At 44.7% G+C, this 21758-nt stretch overlaps 1 protein-coding gene across 3 annotated transcripts in view; it reads left to right on the plus strand.

Moving 5' to 3' along the window:
* ARHGAP31 (Rho GTPase activating protein 31) overlaps window positions 1–21758 on the plus strand; it is a 122519-nt gene that overhangs the window by 16339 nt on the left and 84422 nt on the right. Inside the window, exon 1 of one of the 3 annotated variants that reach the window (XM_059882835.1) lies at window positions 15305–17113. The exons of 1 other annotated variant lie outside the window; for it this stretch is intronic. In XM_059882835.1, coding sequence (XP_059738818.1) covers window positions 16909–17113 — 205 coding nt within the window. In that variant the 5' untranslated portion in view covers window positions 15305–16908. Of the gene's footprint in view, window positions 1–15304; window positions 17114–21758 lie in introns of those variants that run through there. One more of the 3 variants, XM_059882806.1, reaches the window with a different exon arrangement.

Consider the following 21758-nt stretch of genomic DNA (forward strand, 5'->3'; position numbering starts at 1 on the left):
GGGTTGATTTCGTATTTATTGAATATGTTGTATGGGCTATGCATCACTTTCATTGACCATTTCTATTATCTATAACTTATTGAATATTAATACTGCTTCCCTTTGCTTATGATGAAGGTAGAATTTCCTAGCTCAGTTATTTCTGATTACACTTTAAACTTGTTTTCCAGTCTTCCTGAGGGACGTTGGTTGGTCAGCCCATATTCTGTCGCTTGGGAGTCCAGGCCCCAGGTTAAGGCTGAGGCTGGCAGTAGGGATAGTGAGAAGCTGTTTGCTGGCATATTCATGGCGTCTTGATCACAGTGCTCTGTTCTCAAGCCAACCTGGCCCAGGCCGCAGAGACCCAGGAAGAGCCGCAAAAGCAGGTGAAAGGGAGGTAGCAGCCTAAACAGAAGCATCCTAAAGTTGACCATCTATAGTTGTGCAGAAACTAAGGCCTGAGGATATCTTAAAGCAGGATTGAAATTAGTTATGACTGTAGATTCTTACAGTGGGCAAAAAGAGAATGTCTTGATGAAAGCTTGCCATCAGTGTTACTCAACTAAACCTTTCAGTGACTTCTCAGTGCCCTCCAGACAAACATCAACTCCATAAGTACCAGCAGGGTTTACCAGCCCATCACCTCAGACACCTGTGTCCTCTGAGGCCTCAGTGGACACCACCTCCCAACCTGAGCAGGTCCCTGGGCCACACTGTACTTCTTGTGGTTCCTCAGAAGTGTTGTGCGCCTCTTCCCTCAGGTGTTTGTGCATGCTCCACCTTCTGTGTAGCTCCTCTTTTTAGCTCCACTTCAGTTTTGCCAGCTCCAGCCCATCCTCTGGGTCTCTGCTTGGTTGTCTCATCCTCCAGGATGCCTTCCTCATGCTCCCATCGTGCCCTGTACTGCCCCAACACTGTTGTTATCACACTGAGTGTACCACTCTCACCCCTGCCGTATCCTCGCCTCATTCTTCTAGCTGACCCTGGATCAACTCTGTGAGGCCGGGAACTGTGTCTCCTGGTTCATTATTTTACCACCAGCCCAAAGCACAATGCTTATCAATGTGTGTTGAATGAGCGGATGGATCCAGGGAAAGGCAATGTGTCTTGGGTGTGTGTAGTGGTGGGGTGAGGATGGAGGGTGTGTTCTGCCTGGGTATTTTGCACGTGTGTACCTCTGTCATATGTCTGTGGATCAACGTGGAGACTGTGGAGGTGGAGGAGGAGCAGCTTGAGCTCTGGTGGAGTTTAGAATCAAGTCTTCATTTCACAAATGATGTCCTCTGGTTTTGGGCAAGTCATTACACTCACTGAATCTCAATTTCCTCATCTAAAAGACAGGACTGAGAATTTGATGAGATAATATATGCAAAGGGATTTTAAAATGGAAAACAAATACCATAATTATCCTGCAGCTTAAACACTGGTGCTCAGAAAGGGCTGAATGACCCCAAAGGCTGTATTTACTGATACACTGTGAATCTGATGCCGCCTCGTAGACCTCACCCACAGCCATATTGGAAGGAAAAATCAGAAGAGCTGTTTCCCTTACGTGACCCTCCCCCACAGCCTGTGCCTCTCCCAGCCCTGCCAGCTTCAGCCACACACTCCCAGCACAGGTACTTCACGACCTTGCCGTATGTCATGCAGGTGCACCCTGGGGCTCCAGTGGCGCCCTGGTCACTCAGCACCAGGATCAGCCTGGACCAAGGCAGACACAGAGATGAGTGAACCAGAGGCTAACACGTCATGTTTGAGCTGAAAGCATCTTAGGAAATCGCTCTCCAAACCTCTCATTTAATTCATAGAGAACCTGGGACCCTGGGGAGTACGGTCATTTGCCCCCAAAGATGCAGCTAGCCCAGTGAGGTTTTCTGGCTGCTTATTGGTGTTGGCCACAAATCACTGGGTCAGTGTGTTTCTCAGAACCATCCAGCGTCAGGGATCTGAGATGGGAAAAGAGGCGCAGATGGTGATGCCTTTAGGAGAGAAGGAGGATTCGTAAGACCACCTCACAGCTTGAGGAAAATACCTCCTATTATATAGCTGGTTACAAGAATGACACATAATTGCTGTCATAGAATGGTGTCAGTATTTAAGTTTAAAAGCTTACAAAACAGCATATGAAATACATGTAATTCCATTTTGGTAACTATGTATGTAAGAAAAATCATGAAGGAATATGCTCAAAATATTAACAATGGCTTTCTCTAGGTGAATCCTTTTCTCTTTCTTCTGCATACTTTGCTGGTTTGCTGTGTTGTCTGACGTGTTTTTTTGTTTGTTTTTTAATGATAAATACGTACAATGTCTGTACTTTGATAAAACAATAAGGTATTTTCATTTTTTTAAGAGTAGACATATTATCTAAATTATTTCAGCTTTCTTTACTCTGATTTTGTGTTTGATGATCAGACATCTTTTGTCATCTGTAGCTTACTCTCCTGTGCAAGGCCCTCATCTATATAGAGCCTAGACCTAATTCTGAATTCCTATGATAAATGGTGAAATTGCCCTTTGACTTTACAAAGTCATCCCCTCAGAACTTGGTTTCAGAGAACAGATCACTCTCAGATGAACTGGCCAAATTCAGGTTCCGATTCTGCCAAGAAGACAAAGAGCCCCACCTATGATGACTCCACAGAGGTCCATGCACACACCCTTTGAGGGCCTTCCTACACATCAGCTGGACCCACAGTTCTTATAGCCACTGTTTGGGCTTCGGGGTAAAGCAGTCTTGGGAACCTTTGGCAGTGAATCCCTGAATCTCCGACATGGGGTGAGAGCTTCAGTTTGAGGTTGTGCAAAAGTATGGCTGGCTGCTCTGGCCACAGGCTGACACTCCTAAGAGACTTACATGATACCAAAAGAGTGTGAGATAAATTGGGGGGGGGGGGGTTGTAAAAGTGAAGTTCGAACTACCGGAAGGACAGAAAACCTGCCGAGATTGCAGGGGACTGGGGATTGGGGATTAACTAACCCCTAGATGGCACCTTACAAATGATTGCACCAAATCATCTCTTATCCCTCACAGCCCTGAGAGTAAGATGAAGCAGGTCACTGTTACACCTGCTTTCTCCAAGGACACAAAACTAGTCACCCCAAATCTGTGGCCTTTACTTACTACTCACTAGGATGCAAGATTTATGTACATCAAGTTCATGTTTAAAGCCATGGCTTGGGTATCAGAAGATGCAGGTATTTGTCATGTGACCTTGTGGGATTCCCTTCATCTTGCTGAATGTTAGCTTCCTCATCTGTAATTTGGGAATAATAATACCTGTTCAACTTGCCCCACGGGTGGGGATATGACAAGACAATGGACATGAAAATAGTGTGCTTTGAAAATAGTGAATTGCTGAAGGATTGTAAGGGCTTCCCTTGTGGCTCAGCTGGTAAAGAATCTGCCTGCAATGCAAGAGACCTGGGTTCAATCCCTGGGTTGGGAAGATCCCCTGGAGAAGGGAAGGGCGATTGTAAAGTATGATTAATTTCCCAGTGTGGTACTGAGGGATATGTGTTTGTGAGTAACTTTTTCTAAACAAAATTGTTATTTTAGGACTGGATAAGCTTAATACAGCCCACAACAATCCAGTAACCCCCAGTCAGCTCCCTAGGAACGCAAACCTTCTATTTTCCCACCCCTTGACCTGCTTTGGGTAGATTGTCAGCTTTGAAGATAAAGTAATCAGGTTTCCAGGAAAGAGAGGCATCCTTGGCCAGCTGCTTCTTTTCTCTGGATCCCCTGGGTTAGAGTGGACTTGGGTTAGGGACTCTTCCAGAAATAGTTGCCTGGAGGACCACCATATTTTAATCCTAAGCAATTGAACTTGCCTGCTTATTTCAAAGGATATTTAAGTACAAATAACTTTAAATCTGTGCTGTGCTTTTCGCATAGCAGGGGCTACTGGAGGGAGGGAGGACCCCTCCCACCAACACTGTTTAATCCAGAACACTCTGCTTTCTTCATTGCCCTTTTTTTCTATGCTTCAGGGTGAAATTTATCTAAACAAAGCACTTCATGCTTTTAAAAAAAAAAGTCTGAAAACCTCTACTACTTAAATCTGCAAATCACCAAACTATCTCATGGTCACCCACCCAGCCAACTATTTACCTCCCATGCCCGCTCCTGACCTCACTAAAACCTCCTCTCTGACGTCTGCTGCCCTGGGTTTGCTCTGGAGCCCTTCCTCTGGGCAGTCCAGGTGTCATGTTGTGTCTTGTTTCGTTTGGAGATAAGACGTTTCACAGAGCCTGCAGAATACATACGCAAAGCCAGTTCTGAGAGGGGGTCAACTCTGATATGTAATGTGCTGTTTTATGTTTTATATTTTCAATGGAAACAGTAAAGAAATGAGGCGGCTGGCCTTATTGACACTTCTCTAAATTTCTATGAGTAATCCTTGGCCTTTTCACCATTGTGGGACTTCCCTGGTGGCTCAGATGATAAAGAATCCGCCTGCCATGAGGGAGACCAGGGTTCACTCTCTGGATTGGGAAGATCCCCTGGAGAAGGGAATGGCTACCCACTCCAGTAGAACTGCCTGGAGAATTCCATGAACAGAGGAGCCTGTCCATGGGGTTGCAGAGAGTCAGACACGACTGAGCAACTTTCACTTCACTTTTCTTCACTTTTTCTCCACGGTGGATATAAATGTTTCTTATGTGAACACTGGCAACACAGAATACTTTCTGACACTACAGGTGAATGTTTGATGAAAGAGAGGAAAAAAGGAACGGTGATAGGAAGGAAGAATGAAATTGGAAGCTGGTACAGAAAAGTAACTTTAGAATTTTTAAAGTGGCCAACCTAGGTTGAAGTCCTGTTTTTGCCAGTGATGTTTTGTGTGACATGGAATAACATACATCAGTTTTTGTGTTTTTTTTAACGTTTTATATTTGGCTGTGCTGGGTCTTCGCTGCTGCTCCGGCTTTCTTTGGTTGTGGTGTTCAGGCTTCTCATTGCAGCAGCTTCTCGTGTTGCTGAGCACAGGCTCGAGGCATGTGGGCTTCACTAATTGCAGTGTATGGGCTCTGTAGTTGTGGCTTCCCAGCTCTAGAACACAAGCTCAGTAGTTGTGGCACACAGACTTAGTTCCTTCTCTGCATGTGGGATCTTCCTAGACCAGGGACCAAATCCATGTCTCTTGCATTAGCAGGTGGATTCTTTACCACTGAGCCACCAGGGAAGCCCAGTATATCTGTTTTTGTTGTTGTTTAGTCGTTAAGTCATGTCCAACTCTTTTGTGACCCCATGGTGTATAGCTTGCCAGGCTCCTCTGTCCGTGAGATTTTCCAGGCTAGAATACTGGAGTGGGTTGCCATTTCCTTCTCCAGGGGATCTTCCTGACGCAGGGAGCGAACCCACGTCTTCTGCATTGTGGGAGGATTCTTTACCACTGAGCCACCAGGGAAGCCCATATCCGTTTCATGAGGATAAAAATATTTGTTTCATAGACTTCACAGGGATGCTGTGTGGATGGCTGAAACCACGAATAGGAAGGGACTTTCAGATTTCAGTTAAGAGCCCATTGTTTTTCCCCAGCTGAAGACTCTATCATCATTTTTTTTCCCAGTGTTCTTTGAACAGATGGTTTGAAGGACTAGGGTCTTTCCCTCTTTCATTTTAATTTTGGAGCTTGAAACTAAACCCAGCTGTTTCTACAGTTTTCAAATGCTAGGTCTCAATGGTTTTTCACCAGGTAGAATTTAAAATTGACAAAAACTACCTCCATTGGAACTCTTGAATAATGATGAGAATACAGATAACACTACTAAGAGAAGGGTTTCACTCTAATCTTTTAAAAAAATACATCACCTAATAATTTGAATTTTGCCTTGAATGTAACTTTTCCACTCTGCCAATGCAGGTAAGATTGATTTTGCATGAACCTTGCATTATTTAGAAAAATGAAACATTTTACTTCATGATTAACTAATTTAGTTTCACAGGGCCTAAAGAAATGATAGTTTCCTTTTTTCTTGGCTAACATACCAAATTTCCAAATGAAACAGATTATTTACATATTTTATTTAGACTTCTTGAGACAACTAGGACTTTTTTATACTTGCGTACTCTTAATTAAATGCTGTCTCTCATTTATTACTTACTTTGAGTTAAACATTCAAATCTCTATCTAAAAGATTTTAAATCTAAGCTCAGCTGGTGTGGAGTAGTAAATTCAATGAGCAAATCTTTCTGGGAAGTAAATGTGAGAAGTGATGAAAACAAGCTAAGCTACATTCCAGTATTGGATGGACATCCATCTCTTGGTCCAACAACATGCCTGTTATTATTATTTTTTTTACATACAGGTCACATTGCTCCCCCAAAAATGCCTTTTCAAAATAAGCTATGCTGCTGATCTAGTCTATCTTGGGACTCATTGTTAAAAAATTCTTCCCTTCTTTGGGGCAATACCAAACAAACATTAACAACTGTGGAGCAGATGTTCCAACTGAAGAAGATTCCAAAGCTGGGCTCAGACATACCCCGACCAGAACCTCAACCACAGAGATTAATCTTCTGGTATGGGTGCTATGAGATAAAAGCACCTTCTGGATTTCAGCACATATTTTTATAAAACATACTCTAGAAGGTTTTTTGTTTGTTTTAAGGACTGAAAAGACCCTGATGCTGGAAAAGATTGAAGGTGGGAGGAGAAGGGGACGACAGAGGATGAGATGGTTGGATGGTATCACTGACTCAATGGACATGAGTTTGAGTAAACTCTGGGAGTTAGTGATGGACAGGGAGGCCTGGAAATGGCAACCCACTCCAGTACTCTTGCCTGGGAAATCCCATGGATGGATGGAGGAGCCTGGTAGGCTACAGTCCATGGGGTCGCAAAGAGTCGGACATGACTGAGCGACTGAGCTGAACTGAACTGACTCGAGAAGGTTTTTTTGTTTGTTTTAAGGACTGGGTCAAAAAGTTCTTTCATTTTGTGAGCCCAAGTATCATACAAGTGCTTATGTTTGGTGTTTGGGTTTTAAACACCAAACAAAGTAAACAGAAATGCTTTCTGTTCCACTATTATGTTTTTTAAATAAGATGATTTCTCTGCTGCTTTTTTTTTTTTGATGGACAGTGTTAAGAAATCGCTGTACGTTGTAGCATAAGGCTTTTTAAGGTGATGAATTTTGCTATATTACATGAATTGCAGGATAGCAAAGAAGACAGTTCCTACCTTCTATCTAAGTACCCATACAAAGTCATATGCAACCCAAACACCATGTTCCCTATTTCTTCATTTAACCAACAAATGTTTGTAGATATTCTAACATTGACCTAGTGCCAAAACATCCTGTCTCCTACCTTTAGTTAGCCTTTAATTGTAAAAGTTTGAAAAGAACCATGATTGGCTCTTCCTGCCTACTATAATCTAGTCCGTTAGATCAGATTAATGGAGATAGAGTGATTCAGCTGGGGAGGCTGGAGGATGATGATATTGGGGAGACTAGAGTGTTGTTAGAGGAAGAGTCAATCCACGGAGGTCCAGATTCTAGCCCTCAGCCGAGTGGGTCTTCCCACCTCATTAGATGGGGAGAGAAAGTGAGAAATAGTCCAGACGATGAGATCAGCAAGGAATCTCCCCTGACAGCAGGAGAATCAAGGGAGGGGAACTAGAATCATCCAAGGGCATCATTAAGCCCAGACAGAGAGCTTTCTGTGTTTAGTTTGGTAAATTCCGTGTTCATCACTCAGGGAATCCTACATTTCCATCCCTGAACAAGAGCTTTGCCTTCTACCTAATATAATTTCAGCTCCATCAATTGTTTTCAGGGAATATCTAGTGTTAAATTACTTGAAGGATACTTCTGTAGTCGTCATTCTACCAGATCCTCACACAAAACCAAAGGAAACCTGCTTTTAATAATTAATGTATATTTTCACTGCTGCATAAGGGTCCCAGGAACACACAGCACGTAGACATGAAGCCTTCTTGGTTGTCTCCTATTCCTCTCCCTACAGAAAAGGAATGGGCTCCTAATAAGGGAGCCCATTTTGTTAAGCCTTTTTAAAAGCATTTCCCAATCCATAATCATCTGCTTGAGCTGAGACATAAAATACTGCTATCAACAGACATGGACTAAACAGAAACATGTTGAGTTCCTTTTGAACATCTAATCTCCATGATTAGAAACTATTCTCCTGATAAATACATTTATTGTAAAAGAAATTTTTGTGGTGCCATTACCTTACCATTGACTCCCTTATCTCCTTTCCTAAGTATGTTTAGAATGTATTCTTTGCCATTAAAAGTTGTATTCCAATCTTGCTCCCTTCCGCCCATGAATCGGCATGTCCTTGCCAATCAGGAATCAGCTACAATCACATCATTTCCTTTTTGTGTATTCTAATACTCAGATATTTGTCCCACCTCTCGTCTACCAAAGGCATGCCCTTCCCTTTCATTAGTGTACTGGATGCATAAAAATTGTCCATTCCCGGAACCTCCTACACTGCAGTCAGATTCTCTACCCCTGAGCTATATATGCCCACAACCTAACCCTCCTACACTGTTGGTGGGAATGTAAGTTGGTGCAGCTATGCAGCCACTAGGGAAAAGAGTGTGGAGGTTACTCAGAAAACTAAAAATAGAATTACCATATGATCCAGCAATGCCATTCCTATAGGACAAAACTATAATTCAAAAAGATACATGACCCCTATGTTCCTAGCAGCACTGTTCACAATAACCAAGACATGGTGGTGGGGGTTTAGTTGGTAAGTCGTGTCCGACTCTTTTGACCCTGTGGACTGTAGCCTGCCAGGCTCCTCTGTCCATGGGATTCTCTAGGCAAGAATACTGGAGTGGGTGGCCATTTCCTTCTCCAGTGGAAGAAGACGTGAAGACAACCTAAATGCCCATCGATAGATGAATGGATAAAGAAGATGTGGTACATATATACAATGGAATAGTACTCAGCCGTGAAAAAGAATGAAATAATGCTGTTTGCAGCAACAAGAGGCAACTAGAGATTATCGTACTAAGTGAAGTCAGAAAGAAAAACACAAATACCATATGATATCACTTATATGTGGAATCAAACTATGGCATGAATGAACCTAACCACAAAACAGAAACAGACTCACAGAGAACAGACTTGTGGTTGCCAAGCAGGAGAGGGTCAGGAAAGGAAGGACTGGCAATTTAGGGTTAGCAGATGTAAACCATTATATATAGGATAGATAAACAATAGGGTCCTACAGTATAGCACAGGGAACTATATTCAATATCCTGTGATAAACCATGATGGAAAAGAATATGTTTAAAAAAGAATGTTAAATGGGTATAACCGAGTCACTTTGCTGTACAGTAGAGATTGGTACAAAATTGTAAATAACTATATTTCAACTAAAAATTTTTTTTAATTGCCCATCCCCTTTAACTCCCACATACCCTTTAAATTATGGAAAATCTTTCATTTAATAGAAAAATTGCTCAAGTACCTCTTACCTTCTTTCACCCAGGTCCAGTGACTTCCTATTCATATATATATAAGTGAAATTGCTACTGTATATATATATATTTATATTTAAGAACATATATATCCATAAAACATGCATTATATATATCTTACAGAGATAAAAGCTTTTGAAATATTCAGTATTATAATTATTGATACATGCTTATCCTCATTGTACAGAAACTGGAAAATATTTAAGTGCTTTAGAAAGAAAAAAGTGCTTGAGTTAATCTTACCATACAAATCCTTCCAAGATTTTTTTTTCTATGTATATTTTCCACATAATTGTATATTGCATATATCTAATGTATCTTGCTTTCTCCCTTAGCATTATAACTTGTCTTTATTCTAGTTATCAAACTATAACATTATTTTAAGGCTCTGTAATATTTTTTTTTGTAATATTTTATCATATAAATGTACCAGTTTATTTACTCCTCCCCATACTGACATTTAGATTATATATATATATATATTAATATTATAAAAAAGGCCACGGTGAATATTTCGAGGCATATGGCTCTTTGGTTATGTTATATTTCTTTGGAGGAGATTCCTAGAAGTAAAATTACTGGATTATAAGGTGTGTTATTAGTCACGACTTTTCTGGTTGGGAGTAAAGGAACTCAAATTACTAAAAAAGGTCGGGGGGCGGGGGCGGCCAGTGGTTACTGATTCATATATGCAAACTTGAGCAGAGGCAAGGGTGGGGGTGGGGGTGCTGGACCTCGGGAGGCTGGGGCCTGAGACTAGAACTGTAGCTTTTCCCTGTCTCTGTAATGGCCTAATAGCATTTATAAGTGTAAATAGAGATAATGCAATTCAAGTGCCTAACCCACAGTGACAACCCTGCCTCATCTTACACGTTTGGGGGAAGGGGCGTAATATTTTGTTTATAAACTTGTCTTGCCTGGTGGTTGAGCTTTTCACCCATCACCCCTCCTGGTTCCCTTTCTTCTTCTGGCCGTCTGTGTTCCTTGGATGCCCCCCACCCCGTGTCCGCCAGCTCCATCTTTGTTTCCACTCCGACCGTCCTGCCCAACCATCTCTGACCCCAGCCGCTCACCACAGTGCTGGGAGGCCGACGTGGAAAACAAAGGAATCTCTGATGGAAAACCCGCTAGTCTGGGAAGGACAGGCCGAGAAGGGGATATACGAGGAGGTTCTTTTTCGGCGGAGCACTCACTTCACTCCATTTCCCTCTCTGCCTGCTCCTCTGTCGTTTGCTTGCTCACCTGGGTTTAGGTGAGGCCCGCGCAGGGCACCTTGTCTGGGGTGGGACAGGCCCAGCCGGCCCCAGGCAGCTGGGTCCTGCGACCCCTTCCCCTTCCCCGTGCCCGCCCCACCTTCTCCAATCCACATCGCAGCCCTGCCCCCTCCTCCACCCCCCTGCCAGCCGCAGAGACGGAGACACCGCCCTAAAAGTCCTTGGGACCCGAGAGCGCACAGCCGTTCTCGGTCCCCCTTCGGGCGGCATCTTCATCTTTACTATATAGTTAAGGCCACGTTCCTTCGGATCCCTCTCAAAAGGAACAATGACGCTGCCTTCTCCCTGCGCCACGACTTCCTCTCCCGCCACTCCGCCCACGGGTTTCTGATCCTCTTTTCGCGTCGCGGAACCTGACCCCCTGCGGCTTCGGGGAAAGCTCTGCGGCTGCGGGGAAAGCTCTGCGCCCCCGCGCGCCTCTCCAAGCTTCCCAGATGCCTCGAACCGCACTGAGTCACCCGACGCCTGGCGGACCCCTGGGGACCGTCGCCTTCCCGGGAGGGAGCGGGGATCCCCGGGCAACCAGAGGCCCCATCTGCCCCTACGTCCCTGGAGCTCACGTCCCTGGAGCTCACGTCGGGTCGGTGAGGCCTCGGCAGAGGGTGGGGTCCTCAGCCCCAGGGCCAAGGATTCGATCCGCACACAGAGCAAGAACGGAGGGAGGAGGGACTCCCTGAACACAAAAAGGGGCTTTTATTTGTTTGTTTTCTTAACCACACGCAGGAAGAAGGAAAACCCATCAGATAACAGGAAAGGAAAAATGAGAGGAGATGCATCAGAACTTGAGGAAATTGTTTTAATTGCCTCATGTGACATACTATCAATTGAGAGAGGGAAGCCGGTGGAAACACCAGTGGGGGCTGACCCAAGGCCTGGCCTGGCCTGGCCATCTGGGGCAGGGCAGGGGTCCAGGCTGGATCTCACTGGCTGGAGGCTCTTGGGCAGGTCCTCTGAGCCTCAGACAAAATGGAGCGAATCTTTACCAGAAAATGTTTACATCACTTCTGTGATTCGTATCCTTCCTTTCAGAGGGAAGGACTAACGTTATTATATGGACTGCAAGGAGATCCAACCAGTCCATTCTAAAGATCAGTCCTGGGTGTTCTTTGGAAGGACTGATGCTGAAGCTGAAACTCCAGTACTTTGGCCACCTCATGCGAAGAGTTGACTCATTGGAAAAGACTCTGATGCTGGGAGGGATTGGGGGCAGGAGGAGAAGGGGACGACAGAAGATGAGATGGCTGGATGGCAGCACCGACTCAATGGACTTGAGTTTGAGTGAACTCCGGGAGTTGGTGATGGACAGGGAGGCCTGGCATGCTACAATTCATGGGGTCGCAAAGAGTCGGACACAACTGAGCGACTGAACTGAACTTTATTATGAAAGTCTTAAGCTATAGTGAGAGACTTTCTTTTGCTCTCCTAGCCTAGCATTTTAATTCATACTAATATATGTAATTTGGCTCCAAAATCACTACAGATGGTGACTGCAGCCATGAGATTAAAAGACGCTTGCTCCTCGGAAGAAAAACTATGACAACCCTAGAGAGTATTAAAAAGCAAAGACAGCCCTTTGCCAATAAAGATTCCGACTCAATGGATGCGAGTTTGAGTGAACTCCGGGAGTTGGTGATGGACAGGGAGGCCTGGTGTGCTGCAATTCATGGGGTCGAAAAGAGTCGGACACGACTGAGTGACTGAACTGAACTGAATATATGTAATTTGGCTCCAAAATCACTACAGATGGTGACTGCAGCCATGAGATTAAAAGACGCTTGCTCCTTGGAAGAAAAACTATAACAAACCTAGACAGTGTTAAAAAAGCAAAGACAGCTCTTTGCCAACAAAGATTCATATAGTTAAAGCTGTGGATTTTCCAATAGTCATGTACAGATATGAGAGCTAGACCAGAAAGAAGGCTGAGCACCAAAGAATTGATGCTTTTGAAACGTGGTGCTGCAGAAGACTCTTGAGAGTCTCTTGGACAGCAAGGAGATCAAACCAGTCAATCCTAAAGGAAATCAACCTGAATATTCATTGGAAGGACTGATGCTGAAGCATCAGTGGTTTGGACACCTGATGCAAAGAGCTGACTCACTGGAAAAGATCCTGATGCTTGGAAAGGCTGAGGGCAGGAGGAGAAGAGGGTGACAGAGGATGGTTGGGTATCATGACCAACTTGATGAAAGTGAGTTTAAGCAAACTCCAAGAGATAGTGAAGGACAGGGAAGCCCAGTATGCTGCAGTCCATGGGGTCGCAAAGAGTCAGATATGACTGAGCAACTGACCAACAAACAACAGTGTAGGTTTGGACTATTGATGCTGGTTTTTCCACATGCCCTCTGCTTCATCCTTGCCCTTCCCTCCAGGGGGACCCCCGAAGAGACAGAGACGGTACACTCATGAATGAAAAAGAAAAGTTGACACCAGGGGCATTCTGCTACTGTCAGCTGCCTTTCTTCAAATATGTGAGGTTCCTGCCATCCTTGCTTTTTAAAAGTGATTAAGTTCCATGCAAGTCCAATGTGGTTGGACTCTGTTATCTGCTATCTTCTCTGTTTTCTGTATGTAGTCTGAGGCAAAATGAATGCTGTAGAGTTTTTCTTTGTTTCCATCTTTTAAGAACATGCCGCCTTCTTTAGCTCCCATCCATCTTCAGGACATTAAATGTTCTTCAGATCAGATCAGATCAGTCGATCAGTCGTGTCCGACTCTTTGCGACCCCATGAATCGCAGCACGCCAGGCCTCCCTGTCCATCACCAACTCCCAGAGTTCACTCAGACTCAAGTCCATCGAGTCAGTGATGCCATCCAGCCATCTCATCCTCTGTCGTCCCCTTCTCCTCTTGCCCCCAATCCCTCCCAGCATCAGGGTCTTTTCCAATGAGTCAACTCTTCGCATGAGGTGAGCAAAGTACTGGAGTTTCAGCTTTAGCATCATTCCTTCCAAAGAAATCCCAGGGCTGATCTCCTTCAGAATGGACTGGTTGGATCTCCTTGCAGTCCAAGGGACTTTCAAGAGTCTTCTCCAACACCACAGTTCAAAAGCATCAATTCTTTGGCGCTCAGCCTTCTTCACAGTCCAACTCTTACATCCATACATGACCACAGGAAAAAGCATAGCCTTGACTAGACGAACCTTTGTTGGCAAAGTAATGTCTCTGCTTTTGAATATGCTATCTAGGTTGGTCATAACTTTCCTTCCAAGGAGTAAGCGTCTTTTAATTTCATGGCTGCAGTCACCATCTGTAGTGATTTTGGAGCCCAGAAAAATAAAGTCTGACACTGTTTCCACTCTTTCCCCATCTATTTGCCATGAAGTGATGGGACCGGATGCCATGATCTTCATTGTCTGAATGTTGAGCTTTAAGCCAACTTTTTCATTCTCTACTTTCACTTTCATCAAGAGGCTTTTGAGTTCCTCTTCACTTTGTGCCATAAGGGTGGTGTCATCTGCATATCTGAGGTTATTGATATTTCTCCCGGCAATCTTGATTCCAGCTTGTGTTTCTTCCAGTCCAGCGTTTCTCATGATGTACTCTGCATATAAGTTAAATAAACAGGGTGACAATATACAGCCTTGACATACTCCTTTTCCTATTTGGAACCAGTCTGTTGTTCCATGTCCAGTTCTAACTGTTGCTTCCTGACCTGCATACAAATTTCTCAAGAGGCAGATCAGGTGGTCTGGTATTCCCATCTCTTTCAGAACTTTCCACAGTTTATTGTGATCCACACAGTCAAAGGCTTTGGCATAGTCAATAAAGCAGAAATAGATGCTTTTCTGGAACTCTTGCTTTTTCCATGATCCAGCGGCAATTTGATCTCTGGTTCCTCTGTCTTTTCTAAAACCAGCTTGAACATCAGGAAGTTCACGGTTCACATATTGCTGAAGCCTGGCTTGGAGAATTTTGAGCATTACTTTACTAGCGTGTGAGATGAGTGCAATTGTGCAGTAGTTTGAGCATTCTTTGGCATTGCCTTTATTTGGGATTGGACTTCAAATCCTCCTAGCACACAGGCAGAGCCCTAGGAAAAGTATGGACTATGTAACATATTTATCTGTGGTATCATCACAGTTTTAAGACTTCAACTGGCCTTTCTTGAGAACAGTCCTTTATTCTGAAATTATGTTCTTTAAAACTTTATTTACTTTGAACTGTCCATTCTACTATGGAATAATAATGTTTTATTATTTTTTTAGTTGATGTCTTCTCTTAAAAAAATACAGAATCAGTGAACCTATGTGAATTCTCTGAAATAATTTAAAATTGATTTGTGAAAACCAGAAATTGGGCACCGTTGTTCTGTTCAACATCTGGTTCACACCAAGATGTTGGGACCTTCTTATTGCCCCTCCCATGGGCATTTGTATGTATTCAAGGAAACTGCCAGAATGAGAACCTCAAAGAATTTCTTTCTCTCTTTTTTTTTTTGACGTGTACACACTTCTTTGTTTTTGGTTGTGTTGGGTCTTCGTTGCTGCATGTGGGCTTTCTCTAGTTGCCGCGGGCAGGGCCTTCTCCCCCTTGCAGCACACAGGCTTCTCACTGTGGTGGCCTCTCTTGTTATGGAGCACAGGCTCTCGAAGCGTGGGCTTCAGCAGTTGCAGCTTGCTGGCTCTAGGGCCAGTGGCCTTCCAGAGCTGCGGCACAGGAGCCCATTACTTGTGGCTCGCAGGCCCTGGAGTATGCAGGCTTCAGTAGTTGCGGTGCGGGCTCAGTTGTTACTCAGCATGTGGAATCTTCCCAGACCAGGGGTAGAACTCGTGTCCCTGGCATTGGCAGGCACATTCTTATCCACTGCGCCACTAGGGAAGTCCTCAAAGAATTTCTAAGGAGGGATGTGAGGAAAATCTCTTTGGGCAAAGAGGCCTTTCTGGACTCTCTCCACAGCTAGCGCTTGGTCTGGTTAAAGGCACTACAGTTGTATCTGTTCTTAACTTCTGGTATTTGGCAATTAACCTGACTTTCGGTGGACCACTCCTTTCAGTAAAACAGAGAACTTATTTCGAATGTGCCAGGGTCTTTTGGTCTTTCAGTTTACACATTAGCAGAAGGACTAATGAAGATGCTATGCTTTTCCTTAAAAGGTGAAAATAGAGCATGTGGGTAAGCAATAAGTAATAGTCTTCAGTAGAAGCATATTGTGATCTTATGTCTTACAATCTTAAATTGGGCCTCATTGGTTAATATTTATCGAACACTGACAGGGTGTTTGGTGACAATTAAAATATCCTCAAGCCACAAAATGACTGCCTTCTGGTCACCGATGGCGCAGTGAGGTCTATTGAGATCTGTTGAATGGCACTTAGACATGTCAGTACAGACACTGCATGGTCATACCCATTCCTTTGGTGTGTTAAAGATCAAACTTTGCTTAAAATTATTTGCTTAGATTTGGGAAGTAGGGGAAAGGCAGATTTTTTAAGTTGGAAATGAACATCCTAAGACTCCTCGCCAGGATGTCCCACCAGTTCTCAGGCACATTGTTCAGTTGCTCAGTCGTGTCACATTCTTTGTGACCCCATGGACTGCAGCATGCCAGGCCTCCCTGTCCTTCCTTCACCATCTCCCAGCTGCTGCTGCTGCTGAGTCGTGTCAGTCGTGTCCGACTCTGCAACCCCATAGATGGCAGCCCACCAGGTTTCTCCGTCCCTGAGATTCTCCAGGCAAGAATACTGGAGTGGGTTGCCATTTCCTTCTCCAGTGCATAAAAGTGAAGTCGCTCAGTGGTGTCCGACTCTTCGCGACCTCATGGACTATAGCCTACCAGGCTGCTCCGTCCATGGGATTTCCCAGGCAAGAGTACCGGAGTGGGTTGCCATTGCCTTCTCTGCACCATCTCCCAGAGCCTGCTCAAACTCATGTCCATTGAGTCAGTGATGCCATCCAACTGTCTCGTTTTCTGTTGTCCCCTTCTCCTCCTGCCTTCAATCTTTCTCAGCATCAAGGTCTTTTCTAATAAGGCAGCTCTTTGCATCAGGTGGCTGAGTATTGGAGTTTCAGCTTCAGCATCAGTTCTTCCAATGAATATTCAGATTGATTTCCTTTAGGATTGACTGGTTTGATCTCCTTGCAGGCCGAGGGACTCTCAGGTCTTCTCCAGCACCATAGTTCAAAGGCATCAATTCTTTGATGGTCATTCAGGCATATCAGTACCCTCCGATTTTAAAAACACTTTAACACATGACCTCTGTTGACATTCCCCAAGATCCTGTGACTCCAGGAGGCAGACTGGAGAGTATTGTTGCTCACACTATACAGAGAAGGAATTTAAGTGGCTTGCCCAAGGCCACATTGCTGGGTGGGGAGTCTGCTCCGTTTCCCCTCCCACTGCCCTCCTGCCTCCTTCAGCTGTCTTCCTCACTCTGTGCAGTTCTCCAGGAGGGAGGTGAGTACAGGGCACTTGAGCCAGGGGATAACGAGTAGAGGGGAAGCCACTTCTGGTGCCACATGCCTAAGAATCCACCTCAAGACTGGTGGCATGCTGTTCGACAGCCAGGGAAAAACAGTGGGGAGAGGACGTTGAGGGAAATGAGAGAAGAGCTACCAGTAATTCTCAAACTTAGCTGCATATTAGCATCAAACCTGGGAAGTTTAAAAAATTCTCAAAGGCCTACTCTCACCCCGTGCTGACTATAAATCAGCATCTCTGAAGGTGGAAGCAGGCATTGGTATTTTTTTAAAGTTCCTCAGGGTTTTACAGGGTGCAGCCACATTTGAAGATGAGTGGCCGAGAGTTCATCAGACTTCAGTGTGTGCAGGAATCACCTGTGGGTCTTGTGAAGCTGGGAGTTCCGATTCAGTTAGGTGGAGGGTGAGGCCTGCTATTGTTTAAGAGTCGGACAGTCCAATGGCCCGGAAGAGCTCCTTGGAGGAGGATGAGTTCAGGCTGGGCTGGGAAGAGCACGTGACCTGGGTGGTGGACCATCAGAGGCCTGCAGGTGGAGGCATGTGAGAGTACTTTGGGGGACAATGGCTGGTCCAGTGTAACTAAAGGGAAGTTTTTCAGATACTTGCAGTTTAGCCTTGGCAGTTGACTGCTTATTGTTTCAGGTGCAGATGTGTTCTTTCCTCTTCAGCCTCCTTGTGCAGAGCCCTGTATTGTACTTCTTTTTGTACTTCTTTTTGTCTCACTTGATGCTAAGCCCTCAGCAAGTGTCCGGAGCATGACTGAGGGTTTTCATCTCTGCATGCAATTCCCTCTGCCTGAAATGTTCTTCTGATAATACTTACCCTGCACACTCACTCACTTCCTTTGAGACTTTAAACTCAACTGTCACCTTCCTTAGTGGGGCTCCCACTGTTTAAATAATATGTAAAGGGACTTGGCCATTTATTTAAACTGAAATATCCTCCTTTACTCACCTCTCCCACACACTTTAGGCTTCCCAGGTGGCTCAGTGGTCAAGAATCTGCCTGCCAACCAGGAGATGTGGGTTCAATCCCTGGGTTGGGAAGATCCCCTGGAGAAGGAAATGGCGACTTACTCCAGTATTTTTGTCTGGAAGATCCCATGGACAGAAGAGCCTGGTGGGTCACAAAAGAGTCCGGTGCAACTTAGCGGCTAAACAACAACAACCCACACACCTCTTCCTGCTTTATTCTTTTCTTTAGCCTATAAAGAATCCACCTGCAATGTGGGATACCTGGGTTCGATCCCTGGGTTGGTAAGATCCCCTGGAGAAGAGAAAGGCTACCCACTCCAGTATTCTGGCCTGGAGAATTCCATGGACTGTATAGTCCATGGGGTCGCAAAGAGTTGGGCACGACTGAGCAACTCTCACCTTCACTTAGTACATCTAAAGAGAACCATGTAAGATATATTTTGTTTATCATGTACATATTTACTTTTTTATCTTGCCTAGTGTCTGTTTCCTCCATTAAAAGGCAGCTCCACAGTAACAGAATTTCATCTGTGTTATTCATTGTTGTCTCATCAGGGCATGGAACAATATTAGACACTCCAGAAATGTTTATTGAATGAATGAATGAACTGAAGTGAATATGTATACAATGCTGTTGCCAAAATAGTAAGTTCAACATTCAAGGGCAGAAAATGCCAAAAGAGTCTATCTTGCTGCTGTTCCTTTTTAGAAGGGGAAATGATGATGGTATTTGAAATGATGGTCACTAGGTAGGAAAATATGGAATAATGAGCTCATATAGATAAATTACACTCCCTGGTGGACAAGAGATCTGTTTCAGATGCCCTGGATTATGAATGTAGGATTAAATGTTTGGCTGATTAAAAAAGGTCAAGTATCTGGGGGCAAAATTTCTTTAAAGATTTTTTATAAAACCATCAATTATTAATTTCATGTCAAAGTATTTAAAAATACAATTAATTCAAGTAGAGTCTACCAAATATAACAGATTAAATGCAATGAAATATTAGGAGGAATAAATATAAGATCTGAGAGGATATTTATGAATTAATTGTGGGACTTAGGGGTACAAAGTAACTTTAAATCCACTCTAGTAATCTTGCCTGGAAAATTCCACGGACAGAGGAGCCTGGTAGATTACAGTCCATGTGTTGCAAAGAGTCAGACACGACTGAGTGACTGAATAAGTTACTATGAAGGTCATGGATGCTTGTTTGCTCCAGTAGTGGTAAACTTATTTCCTCACAAAGCAGACGCGTCTGTCTGTGAACAGTGCTGCAGATTGGAAACCCTGCCTTCTGTCGAGCAGTCGGCAACATCCTCACACTAGTTTTACAAGCATAAAGAACTGACTGCCTGTTAGCATCGCACTGGAGAACTGACTTCTTCTGCACAGCATTGCAAAGTTTGACAATCTCTACTCTGTCGCTTCTCCTCCCCACCACCCCAACTCCTACATGTTGCCAGAAACTCCAACTCTTTCCCAAGCCAACAGAGCTCAGATCCTGTTTTTCTGCACAGGACATTATTTTGGGTCCTTCAAGGTAGATTTTCTTGAACCTGGCCCAGTTTCCCTGTGCCCCACTTAAACTGTGTTGCCCCAAAAGAGACTTGATGTGCCAGGTGTCAGCTGAGGAGCCTGGAGTGGTGTTTTCCCTCTTTCTAGACACTATGCTTCTAGCAGTGCTGCCGGAGAGATTTCAGTGTCCACATCACACTTTGGACATCTTGTGTTCCCTGGCTGGTATAAGCAGCAGGGAAATGAGTTGTGCCCTTGGAAATGAAAAAGTGATACTCTAAATTGAATACATATTATATGGCAATAGACAATGCATAGTGGTTTAGTTGCTAAGTCGTGTCCAACTCTTTGCAACCCCATGGACTCTAGGCCACCAGGATCCAGTGTCCATGGGATTGCCCAGGCAAAAATACTGGAGTGGGTTGCCATTTCTTCTTTCAAGGGATCTTCCAGAACCAGGGATTGAACCTGGATCTCCTGCACTGTGGGCAGTCTCCTGTATTGCAGGCAGATTCTTTACCAACTGAGTCACCAGGGAAGCCTCTAGACAATGTATAAGATGTTTTAAAATTGAATGTGGCATTTGCTCATTACTTTCTCATCTGTGTTTATTATCATAAAGATACAAGCTTTGAGATCAGACAGACAAGCTACCATTGCCCCTTCCTAGTTGTGCAGGCTTAACCTCTGAACCTCTGTGTTCTCATGTTCTCATTTATTAAAGAGGATTATAATACCCACTTTTCAGGATGGTTGGGGAGAGGAAATAAAATCATATATGTAGATGTCTGGCATATATAGATGCTTGAAATGATAGCTCCTAGAAAAATAATGATCATCATTATTCCAAGAAATTTCTGTTGGACAACTTAATCACCCATGATGGGATGTCATGACATGATCACCACACACCTCAGCACCTTAGAAGGCACCTAAAAACCCTATGACAAGGAAGTTTGTCTGAGAATATGGGCCCAGGGTGCAGAGTCCCTGAAAGTTACCCTGAGCTCAAGACTTCAGGATCTCTGCCACTTCAGTGTCTTTTAAAATCATGATGGCAGATGGTCACCAAGTTCACCATTCTCTGCTGCTTAGTCTGGAGCCACTGGAGCCTGTGTTGAGAACCCCAGGGTTGCCTGAGATGCCACCACAGGGCAGAACTGTGTGCATGTGCTGAGCAAACACCACAGGCTCCTCCTGGTCCTCCTGTGTAAAGTCCTCGCAGCCTGTGTGTGTGGGAGCAGCTAAGCGGAATCAAAAGGTGTTAAGGGGGAGCTGGAGACACGGAGAGCTTCATGCAGTGGATCTATCCCCACCGGGGTCCTTTTTTCATCGGCCTGCAGCAGTTCTGTCTCCTCTTTCCCATTCTTTTCCCTCCTTCTTTGGCAGGCCTAGAACCCAGCCATCCATACCCGCCTTCTGAGGAGCCTCCAGTGACAAACAAAGGCCCTTCACAGTGCCTTGCCACCCCCACCCTGCCGTATCCAAGGTTACAGTGGGGAACTTGGAAGCCCGGCTTGGCTAGCAGTCAGAGGATGCCCTGCATGCCCGCTCACAGAGCTGTGCTCATTCCACCGCGGCCAGTGAAAGGACAGACTGTTCTGGGACTGTGCCGTGTCCACAGTGTCCCCAAGCTTCATTGTGTGGGTCCTTGCTGGGGCCCAGAAGCCAGTACATGAAGACCCCATCTGCATAAACAAACATAGACACCGAGGGAGTCACAGTGGAGAAGAGAGTGAGGCTGTGTCTAAGGCCAATGGCTTTTCCACTGTCATCAGTGACTCTGCCAGTTGCTTCATAAATCCAAGTGGTTTGCTGGGTGTTTCCACTCAACTGACTGATGTTTGAACTGAGCTAATAACCTCTCTGTTTAGTACTCTGGGCCGAGCCTTCAGGAAAGGAGTAAACCAAGCTGAAAGGCAAGACTACATACTGGCAAAATGTAGGGGATGGGGTTTGTGTCTTTTCCCATTTGCCTCTTCATATCCTGAGTGGATGGAAACAGCAATCATAGAGAACCCGGGGCTGCCCCAGAGGTTGAGCGATGTAGGGCTCATTCTACTCTGCAGGCAGGGTGATGCCAGCAGCTCAGCTCACTGGCTTCATAGGAACGACCCTGCATTGCATGC

The sequence above is a fragment of the Bos taurus genome, chromosome 1 (assembly GCF_002263795.3).
Source record: "Bos taurus isolate L1 Dominette 01449 registration number 42190680 breed Hereford chromosome 1, ARS-UCD2.0, whole genome shotgun sequence".
NCBI lineage: Eukaryota > Metazoa > Chordata > Mammalia > Artiodactyla > Bovidae > Bos > Bos taurus.